Source organism: Tachysurus vachellii, chromosome 26 (genome assembly GCF_030014155.1).
Source record: "Tachysurus vachellii isolate PV-2020 chromosome 26, HZAU_Pvac_v1, whole genome shotgun sequence".
Taxonomy (NCBI): Eukaryota; Metazoa; Chordata; class Actinopteri; order Siluriformes; family Bagridae; genus Tachysurus; species Tachysurus vachellii.
In genome coordinates, this window is record NC_083485.1 from 2,660,831 (window position 1) to 2,672,375 (window position 11,545).

The 11,545-nt window shown below is 36.4% G+C and overlaps 1 protein-coding gene across 1 annotated transcript; it reads left to right on the plus strand.

Annotated features, from left to right (window-relative positions):
* The first annotated feature begins 973 nt into the window (after window positions 1-973).
* Window positions 974-11,330, plus strand: LOC132841197 (uncharacterized). Its single transcript, XM_060863464.1, has 11 exons — window positions 974-981; window positions 4,402-4,415; window positions 4,556-4,568; window positions 4,901-4,917; window positions 6,343-6,413; window positions 6,787-6,998; window positions 7,889-8,142; window positions 8,299-8,421; window positions 8,510-8,654; window positions 9,019-9,058; window positions 9,225-11,330. Exons 5-11 carry the CDS (start codon window positions 6,349-6,351, stop codon window positions 9,493-9,495), a joined length of 1,110 nt encoding a protein of 369 aa, XP_060719447.1. The 5' UTR covers window positions 974-981; window positions 4,402-4,415; window positions 4,556-4,568; window positions 4,901-4,917; window positions 6,343-6,348; the 3' UTR covers window positions 9,496-11,330.
* The last annotated feature ends 215 nt before the right edge of the window (window positions 11,331-11,545 follow it).

An 11,545-nucleotide genomic window follows, 5' to 3' on the forward strand; every position in this document is an offset into this window, starting at 1 on the left:
GCCGAATCGTCACCCATTCGCCCCGCTGTGAGGGCTCTAATGCCGGAGATGGAGGGTTTCTAACTCCGCCTAAGATATCCAGATTTTCCCCTACAGAAACTACACTACTATTGCTATCGCTAAACCTCTCTAGTATGTGGATGCATACCTCTAAATCTGAGATCTTCTCCTTCAGAGAACTAACTAAAATACACGTATGACAAGTAAAATTAATGCTAATGATGGAGGAAGAATGACTAAACATGCTGCAGCTCACACACTGGACAATACTTAATGTTTACATAACTTTGACTTGGATCAGATGGGAATATTAGAAAGATCTGAAAGAGTGCTTGAAAACAGGAAACAAACCAGCGTCTCCCAAAGAAGAGAAATAAAATTAACTGGGACAGAAAAGCATAGAATTTAGAAAGCTAAAGTGACAATGTAAAATATTAACTAAAAAGAGAAAATAAAAAACAGTATAATTAAAATGCCGAGACAAGCACGAAAACTCGTGAAAAAACTCACTGTAGAGTAATAATGTCAAGTAACCGTGTTGAGTAAAAGACACAACAAACACGCAGCATATAACACACACCACTGACAGACTCCATCAGAATGTTACACAATAAACATAAATCACAGCTTTACGATATTTCTATGCATGTAGGCTGTAATTGCCATCACTTGCTCTGCATAACAAATGTACGCCAATACTTTATATTGGTAAATACATCTGAAAATTGCATATTCTAATAAATCAAGATATTTAGATTTCTTAAGTATTACTAGCAATATATTAGCACAATGCTACACTATACAGATTTACTGTGTGCAATGACTGATTGATTGTTTTGTAGTGTGTAGTAGACACATATCAGCTGTTTTTATAGCCAGAGTAATGGCTACTTCCCCATTTTCACTTGATAAAATTCACTTTTAATATCATTCCTAAAATGTTTACGTTGTATTATTTACTTTCACAGGATGAACTGTCTGGTGAGTATAAAATTTTTTAATACATTAGAGAGGAATTTAAATTAAACACTAAATGTTACTGTGAATACAGTTACACTGAAACATCAGGGATCAAGCTGCTGTGGTATTCTGATGATTTTATATTTAGTGTTTTATCTAATATTTGATTACAGATATTTGTTAATGCACTAAAAACTATAAAACATTCTAGGAAGCATACAATTAAAATGTTTTTTGTTTGTGTTGACTGTATTATGTTTCCTATATTGTTTGCCATCAGCCTCATTGTCTATGACACTTTAAAAAATCATCTCTTCAGACACACACTGCAAACCTTACTTTCCTCTATGCTGACCTTATGATTACAAACACTGTAGCGAGCTGCCCACCCATGACTACAGGAGCATATCCAGAAAAGAGGAAGGAGAGCTAACTGTACCCCACTACCCAGCAAACTACTGGCAAATGTTCTGGATCTTGGACAAAAAGCTTTGCATTTTGAGAGTGCATATCTTGTCTCAGAGTGACAAAGGATTACTGCCTCACAGAACCTTTGGCAAAAGACCTGAGGAGGTGGTGTGTATGTTTTATGTTTTTTAAGAACATACACAAAATTCCTTTTGCTCCTGTGATTTAGAATACATTGTGCTTCTGTCTCGATCATAGTGGTTACTGAGAGAATTTGTTGGAATATGGGGACCGCTTTTTGGAGTGTTGCTACTCTCTCTTCTACAGATCCCTCCCACACCTTCTTTTTGGCAAGTTAGATCATTCTTCCATTCTTCTGGAAGCTGAAACAGGAAGCACCGACTCTCAAAATGATCTAAAATTTTTTAGTCCACTCTGATGATGCTGTCAAGGGTTACTCAGATACCATAACATATATTTCATCAGAAAATGCAAAGAAGTCTTTGTGTGCAAACAAAACATTTTGACTGTACCCTAAATAGCAATGTTTACATTGATAAAACCACCGAGAGACATGTGGCATGGAATTAGCATCACAGACTTTATGGGAAATAAATGCTCCACTATTTACATGCAACCTGTCTACCAGATGAGCCTAATACTTTTTAATAGTTGCTTCAAGATGAACAATCCTGCACTTTACAGAGAGCTCCTTTGGCCCATACTGCAGAGGTTAGCACCTGCTCTGTGGAGGATATGAGATGTTTCTTTTGACAGGTGAATATTTGAAAGGACACAGGCCCAGACAGCATTCCCAAAGGCTGGTTAGCTGTTTTTTTCATGGACAAGTACAACATCTCCCTGTCTGTAGTCGCCACATGTTTTAAAGTGTCCACCACTGTGCCCATACCAAGAAATGAGTAGTACTGTAAAATGGTAAAACTGTCATTCAGAAAACTGCAAAGTATAGAAAAGCACACCGGCTACAAAGAAGTAAGCATGATTTGGCTTGCCACTAATGCTTTTGTCTCACAGATAGCAGCGACAGTATTGTATTCCATCTGCAAATTCTTTACACATTTGCAAGGACCATTTTTATAATCTTTGGAAGAATAAGTTGTCAGTCAACTATTGATTGCAGCAGTCTGGTCAGCAAACACCTGCACAACCGTGAGTTGACCGAGCTATTGGACCAGTTATTGGATGTCTTGTCCACAGTCCTTGGCCTGACACACATGGTCCAGCATGATGTGAAGACCCAACTGGGAGTAGTGGTCCAGTTGATGTACATTGTCTTGCAGCCACACTGCCTCTTCGCTGCTGCCTACCTGGACAATACCATCATACACTCCTCCACCTGATCAGAACATACAGCGGTGTGAAAGTGTTTGCCCCCTTCCTGGTTTTAAATTTTTTTGCATGTTTGTCACACTTTAGTGTTTCAGATCATCAAACAAATTTAATGGCTGAAGAAAAACAAAATTTGGTCTTTGGAGTGGCCTAGTCAAAGTCCTGACCTGAATCCTATTGAGATGCTGTGGTGTGACCTTAAAAAGGCAGTCCATGCATAAAAACCCTCCAGTGTGGCTGAATTACAACAATTCTGCAAAGATGAATGGACCAAAATTCCTCCACAGTGCTGTAACATTCATTGCAAGTTATCGCAAATGCTTGATTGCAGTTCTTGCTGCTAACGGTGGATCAACCATTTATTAGGTTTAGGGGCAAACACTTTTTCACACAGAGCCATGAAGGATTGGATTTTGTTTTCCCTTAATAGTAAAAACCTTCATTAAAAAACTGCATGTTGTGTTTACTTATGTTATTTTTGACTAATATTTAAATTTATTTGATGATCTGAAACATTAAAGTGTGACAAACATGCAAAAAATGTAAAATTAAGAAGGGGGCAAACACTTTTTCACACCACTGTATGTGCCACCATTTGAAGTTCCTGAAACAACTCTGGAAGCCCGGTCAGATGGCAAACCTAAGTTCCACCTGGACTGAGGGGCCATTCCTGGTCTACCTTCCAAAAACTAGCCAGGCACTACAGAGATGCTTTGACCCAAATTTCACCTCCCAAGCTTCCCCTCTCAGACCTAGCTAAGAAAGGCCAAACAGACTGGGTGTAGCAGAATGAAGAGAGAAAGGAGGCAATCCATGATTTAAATGGGTCCTAACAAGGTTGATGTTTTTGTGCAAACCCAAATTCCACCAAATTCCATTTGTTCAAACAGACTTGGTGCCACATTGTCTCAAGACATTAGCAGTAAAGAGAACCCAGTCCTGTATAACAGTAGGGAGCTGACTCTCTCCAAAAACCACTATGCCGCTGTCAGAAAAGAAACCTAGCCATTAAATGGGCCAACAAAGACCTCAGGACTTCTCGTTTCTTGTTGGAACCCTGGGTGCGGGCTCAGCAGGGCAAAGCTGACGGCCTGTCCCAATGCAATACCTTTGGAGTGCAATGACCAAACCAAGAACTACAGCTGGTTCATAGCTAAGGTGGGTGTTGTGACTGCAGCCCAGAGATCTACACACAAAAAGGAAACAGTACTCATCATGTAGCTGCCAAAAACCAAAGTACACAAAGCTCAAAGCTCAGAGGGGTCGCTCAACTACAAATGTCTGGTGGCCAATTACAATTGTGGAGAACACTGCAGAGAGTAAATGGGCATGCAGACTACAATGGATTGAACATGCTTTGGCTCCCTACTTATGTTTTGTCACTTTTACTCTCAGATGGCAATGACACTCCCTGAAACTGCCTTGCCCAGATTTGTCTTCCCCTGTGTCCAGGTCCACTGACTGCACAACTGCCACCAGCAACCACTCAGGCCAACGCAATAATTTTCCAGACCAAAACAGTCACTTATTTTCCTCTTTTTCTTTTGCAGTTAAGAAAAGAAACCTCTGCTCACACTGTATCTGTGTTAAACCTATAACCTTAAACACCTATTATGACTGTAAATCATAGGTTTTTCTCACTGTATTTTATCTAACCTTACTTTTCTCTGTTGCTTTACACAGATCTTCTCTCAAAGGTAAGTAGATAACTCAACATCACACAAATGGTAAAGGATGATGTTTTATAAACTTATATATGTTTATGTTTCACAGAATCTACATATAGGTATAAAACACTTTTCATAAAATCTTCACATTGTTTTATTTACTTTCACAGACTGAAATAAGTGGTGAGTATAAACCCCTTTTCTACATATTGTACAGTTGGAATACATTAAACCATATAGATATATGAACATCATGATTATAGTGTAAACACAACAGATTGTGATTGCAGACAGAACAGTAGTATTGCAGACACAGAAATCTGACTTACATACACATACTGAGCGCTAAATAGCTGAATGTTTGGTTACAAAATGAACAATCCTATTAAATGGAACAATTAGTCAGAGGTCAGTTTAATTCGAGATTTAACTCAATTTTAAGGCATTTTTATTTGTATACACAGATTTTTCTCCTTGTATTTTATCTAAAATGTTTCCTCTGTTGTTTTACACAGGAGATTTAGGAATTCAGGTAAAGGCAAATTTTTGTAATTAACACTTACATCACTTGTCACTCAAATAACACTTTATATAAGTATAAACATAAACACATATAACATAAACACAGTGCACTAACGAGACCTTTTTCCATGACCACTCTCAGTGTCTACTATTCTAATGTCTACTAAAAAAAACACAGAAAATCCAAAATGAAAAATTACAGGCTTATCCCACTTGCATGCATTTCATCATAACTCCTAATGTCAGTAGTGTGGATGGCCATCATGTGCCTGTATGTACACCCAACAATGTCTGGACATGCTCCTGATGAAATGGCAGATGGTGTCTTGTGGGATTTCCCAGACTTGTCTCTAGACTCTCTGGTTCTATTGGTGGCTTCACATCAGTTTGTATATATTGTCTTCTAGTAAGGTAGGTTTCTGACTTTTGTGTACTATCTGCTTAACTCACTTTATTCTAGAGCAAGCATATCATTGGGTATCATATGGAGGTCTGTGCAACCCTCCAAAGATATTCCGAAACAGACCACCACTGACCCACCACCAACCCAGTCATGCAGGATAGAATAGCAGGCAGCATAACATACTCCACACCATCTCCATGCTATTTCATATCGATCACGTGCTCAGTGTGAACCTACTCTCCTTCATGTAGAGAACAGGGCACCAGTGGCAGACCAATTCTGACGATTCTTTTCTGTTCTTTGGCAAATGCCAGTTGAGCTGCACATTCTGGGTTGTGAGCACAGGTCACACTAGAGCATGCCAAGCCCTCATGCCTTATGAAGTTTGTTTCTGACAGCTTGATAAGAAACATGCACACAAGTAGCCTGCTGAATGCCATTTTGTAGGACTATGTCAGTGCTCCTCCTGTTCCTCCTCACTCAGAAGTTTTAACCAGAGAAAGTTACTTTCCACATTTTATACTTGAAACAATTTACATTTGGCATCGTGCATAAAATTTTCACACTGTTTTCGATAACTTCACAGAGTGAATGTGTAGGGAACCTCAAGTATTAACCTCAAGTGATGCTCTGGGGTTGCTTTGCATCCTCTAGCACTGGAAACCTGCAGAGTGTAGAAGGCAAAATTGATTCATTTTTTAAAGTATCAGGAAATCCTAGAAGACACCTCATGCTGTCTGTGAGGAAGCTGAAGCTTGGGCGCCACTGGTTCTTATCCATAATCATATCCATACCTCACATTCCACCAAAGGTTTAGTTGCAGGTCCTAGACGATTCTACAGTGGCCAACACCGTCACCTAGCTTAAAAACCATAGAAAATCTCTGGTGGGATTTGAAGATATTGGTTGCAGAATGTGTGTGTGTGTGCGTGTGTGTGTAATAAATATATATATATATATATATGAGTGCATGCATGCATGTATGCATAATATGTGAGACTAACTAACTGGTCTACTTCTTTTTTTTCACAGACTTTGATGGAGGTTTTCATTCCAGAACTAGTTGAAAACTATGCTGGGAATAAGAACAAAGATGAATATAGGTAACATGACTCTTTATTTCCAAGGGTAGTAAGTCATTCAGAAGAAATCAATTTCATGTCCAAGCTTTTAGGTTTTTATTTATAGTGCCCACAATAAAACACTAGTCATTACTGCAAAGCAAAAAGAGGTTATTTGTATGTATACTGAAAATCGAATCCACTGCCTGCTGCGGTACAATTCAAAATGTTTGGACCTCATACCCATACAATACATGCTTGCAAAACATACCAGTAGCAGTAGTGTACCTGGTGGCATAGCAGGCTTCACTATTCTGAGAGGAAATGTTTTTTGTCCACCCCTAAAACAAACTATTGATTGCTGACAATATTATAGCAGGACATCTTATTCCTATTATTTTCTTATTATTTTGAGGTTCATCTGCCATCATGCTGGTCAGTTTATGTGCAAATTGACCAATCTTGTGTTTGAGATGGATGGGAAAGGGGAAGTGCTGTACAGAATAGTGTCCTGGGACAGCAGTTACTTGGATGGACTAGGACAACTGCAGCCTGCAGGACCTTTGTACAGTATCGCCTGCCATGAAGGCTCTATCCGTCATCTGCATCTACCACATTGTGAGATCTGTAAGTAGACTCATAGCTATCTTTTATAAATTTATGGAAAAATATGAAAGATTTTTATAAACATTAATTGTTTGTGAATACTGTATGACATTTTGCAGTGATGTATTAAATGTTACTTTGAATGACATAATTTGAAATGATAAAGAACAGTATACACTGTACATTAGATTGGTTTGTAATCAAAAACATAAAGGTAAAATTACAGTGTCTTAATAATACCTGGATGCAGAACTATATTCATAGCAAAAGGATGGATTTTTACTATTCCTCACAGTCCACTGTCAGGCGAAAAAGATCAATTACATCCAAACTAATATTTCATAACTAATATTTTTTACTGCTGTAAAGTCAGTTCATGAGAATGATTATATGTGAGATATAAACTATGTTATTATACCATAGCTTTTTAGATTTGACAAATGAAGGAAAAAAATCTAAGTATTTATTAGAAAAATTTGCCTTTCCTGGACTGTTGAAAGATAAAGCTTTGGCCTTTAAAATATTTGGTCGTTTAGGTAAGCACTGTCTCAGAATATGATGCTATCTTCAACAAACAAACAAACAAACAAAAACCCTCAGTGTGGACATACAGTATTGTAATTACATCAAACTGTCAGAGAGTGGCAAACTCTGTCCTGTATGTGTAACTCTCTAAATAGCGCTTTCTAAATAGTTTGGTTATCAGTAGCATCTGAGGTCTGATTACAAATTTGCACATTGAAAGTAACTCAACTGTAATTATGAAATTAAGTGCATACAATAATAAATCTAGTATACCAGATCCCCCATTGTCAGAAAATTTATTTGTAAACTACTGGGGTAAAATATTATCCAAATCATGTTGTCATTATTATCTATCATGCCTGGTTCTGTTTCTTTATATGTTACAGGTACAGATGAGGTTAAATTGAGTACAGCACATGTGACTGGTGGTAATGTGGAACTTATTCAGCCACTAAAAGTAACAAACACACATGTCATCATAGACATTCAAGGTCTCTCCTTATTCGGCCTCTTGAAATGTATCTCCCTAAAATATCCCGTCAAAGCCCAAGTGATTTTGTTCTATAAAAAAAAAAATGGAGATTCCGGGATGAGTAAACTGCATATGCATCTTTTGCCAGGCAATGTGCCAGTTGAAGAGGTAATCAGCTTTAATAAGTAGTGTTAAATATTTATTTTATTACATGATTTGGTCATCATGGGAAGTGACTAAAATATGTACTGCTGTTTTTCTAAAAATCTATTTCTAGATTTTAGCTTTTAAAGTGAACACTATTTCATTTGGTTTCCCTTGAAGGTGCACAAACGGCATAGGAGCATGACATACATTGAGACAAGCTCCAACTGTGAACTGACTTCTGGCAAAAAATACAGGCCATGTTGTAAAGATACTGACCATGAATATGTATTACAACCCAGGGTAAGGTACAGCTCATACTTATATGAATCATAGTTGACCTTGGTTAATATTCATTCTGAAATAATCTCTGCGTTACATATTTCCTTAGATTGTGAAGTTTGAATGTGACTATGGCCCAAACTATCATCCTACATTTGAGATGTTATGTAAAACTGAGGTTGATAAAGTCACTGTAGGTCTTTTGGATAAAAATAAACAGGAAGTTTGGGAGCCCCGTTTGGTCTTGCTTGCAGGTAAGCAAATGTTTTTATATTACCACATATCTAAAGAAACTACCAGGATATATAAAATATGGGTAATTAGGAATATTGGGCTATTTCAAGGATAAAAGACTTCATTATGAGCGTAATTATTTGCTGTTATTTTGGATTTTTGTGGAATCAAGAGTAAACAGGACCTAAGTGTAATCAGTTTTGAGTGAGTAACTGAATAAAAAAATGGTTGATTAAATGTTGGTTTCTGGCTTGTTTGTGTGTATATAAGGTATCAATGGCAGTCAAGTCAAGTGGTTTCACAGTTACTAAATACTTTATTTTTGCTCTAGGTGTGCATTAATTAGGTATTGTTAAAGTCTTATTATCTCACTTGCCAAAACAGGTACAGATGCAGCCACACCCACACCCACATCAGATACCACAGATAAGGCTGCATGTAAATTTTAGTTTTTAGTTTCCCACTGTAATTAGGACACTCAGCTGTCTTACACATTAAACAGTCCTGCAAATGTAACATGGAACATTTCTAAAAACACAAAAAAAAAATATATACATTATTAAAATGTGTAACCTTTACATTTGCATTTTAGGTGCTGACTTTATGGATCGACACATGGACCAGCTCATTCAGAGAGTTTCTTCGGTAATGGAGATAGCAGACTGTTTAAAAAGCAAGATGATGATTAGTGATGAAAAGTACAATAAAATTCATGCAGCATCAACATCATGTGAGCAAATGAGGCTCCTGTACAGTTCTCTCAATGCAGGAGGAAGAGTTGTGAAAGCAGAAGCCTATAAAGTCCTTAAGGAGAAAGAGCCTCACTTAGTGGATGAATTGAATCGATCCTCCCAATTTTAATTGCACAATTTTAATTGTATAGACATTAAGATGTTTGATATATATTTTTATGATTGGGTTTTTAATTTGTTATACAGTATTTCCTAACAGTTAAGAGTATATCTTGTATGTAGAACAGCATCATAAATGCATCTATTGTATTATTTTGCACTCCAGTGGTTTGATGTTATGCAAGTTGCACCACATATTGACATATCTTCTACATTGCATAATTTAATTGCATTATCTCAATCTATAAACTGAGAAAGGTTCATGTGGATATGTGTATCCTTAATGTTTACATTAACCCTCCTGTTTTCCTTACCTGAATTCCTATGCAAATTAGGAGCGCCGAGTCAACTTGACCTTGTCTGTTTTGACTGCTTATAAAAAATGAAGTATATATGATAGCCTTTTATTAGTCTAACTTGTTTCCAACATATTAACATATATTTTGCAAAAAAAAATTAATATTTGGTATAATAAACCTTATATATATAATAAACCAAACATGCCTCATTTTTTAGTAAAAAAAAAAAACAGAAATTTTGAATTATTTTTACTACAGAGGCACGAAAGTTGATGCACAATTACAGGCTGGTATATTTCAAAGCCAGGAGTAATAATAATAAAGCCAAATAATAAAACCTGTTTTTTTCCAGGTCAAATTGATTTGAATGCTTATAAATCAAAAATTATACAATTATCACCATTCTGTGTGATCAGCCTTACATTTGGTACATTTGTGTGTGCGTGTGTGTAGCATCATTTTGCTAGATCATATTTTGCCCTCTGCTAGGCAAAGGCATATCAAAAGTGTGAAATATTTACAAATATGTAGCTTTTTTTTTTCTTCCTGGAGGCCTAATGAAATGCAATGCCCTATTTGTGTGTGTGGTGTGTGAGTGTGTGTTTTGGGTGCATGTGTTAGTGGACATTTTTTGTGCCTGTATGTATGTTCATTGCGCTGAAAATGTGTGACCTATTGCCCCACTAAATGTGGCCGGGTCCAACTGACCCTGGAGGATCCAAAACGCAAGTATATAGTGGTCCGAACATAGTTCAATGAAAATAGACAAAATTAATTTTTAGTCTATAGTTTAATCTATAAAAAATCTAAAAAAAAATCTATAGTTTTAACAGGGGTTTATAGTTTTATCATCCATTATAACTTGAAATGCTCACTTGTTTTGTGCCACTGTGACCAAAGACAAATGGTCAGAATACTTGCAGTGTTTTTTATTATAATCTCTGTGTGACTGCTGATTAGATGGGCATCTAAAAGCAAACACAATGAGGATGGCAAGGGCTACAAAAAGGAAAAGAAAGCCAGTGCTACAGTATATGAACCATTACTATGTATACCATTAAGTACTTTATACTAGTATTTAAGAAATAAAACTTCAGTCAGTATGTTTTTGGTGTCTGTTTTAAATTTATTTTTTCTTAGTTGTATTTTTAGAAACTTGCTTGAAGATAGAAAGGAAAAAACTAAACTGCTTGTATGAGCTATTTGTTTATTTTTGTTTGTGTAATGTTGAAATTTAGTTTATTTGTTAAGTAGTTTATTTTTTTTGTCTTTTTTGTTCATTTATGTTAATTAGAATATGTTTACTTTTCTTATTATTCTTCTAATTTGATTGGTTAGTATTTCTTTTCTATTGGGTTAGGCCATGTGCACCTAGGGGATAAAAGGGCTTTATTTGTGTCAGCCCAGAATGCACCTGGGTGGGCCTATGTTTTTTTTTTTGTTTTTTTTTTAAACCAGTTTTGTCAAGCCAGTTGGGCACAAGGAGCAGGAGATGCAAAATTGTTTGTTTGCCTGCAAACCCTTTAATAAAGCTCACCAAACATGTCATCTGGCTTGGACTCAATCCTTTAACTGCGTAAACCACAACCCATGGTGTATCTTGGTGATTACTTTGGAGTTAAGTTTGATTCATTTATTTGATTTCATTTGACAAATGATCACTACACTGCTTCATAGAGATTCCACAACATTTAGTTAAATAGGATAAAATAATGACTTTTCATCACTAAATAAATTTTTTTTATTACGGTTATTGCCAAA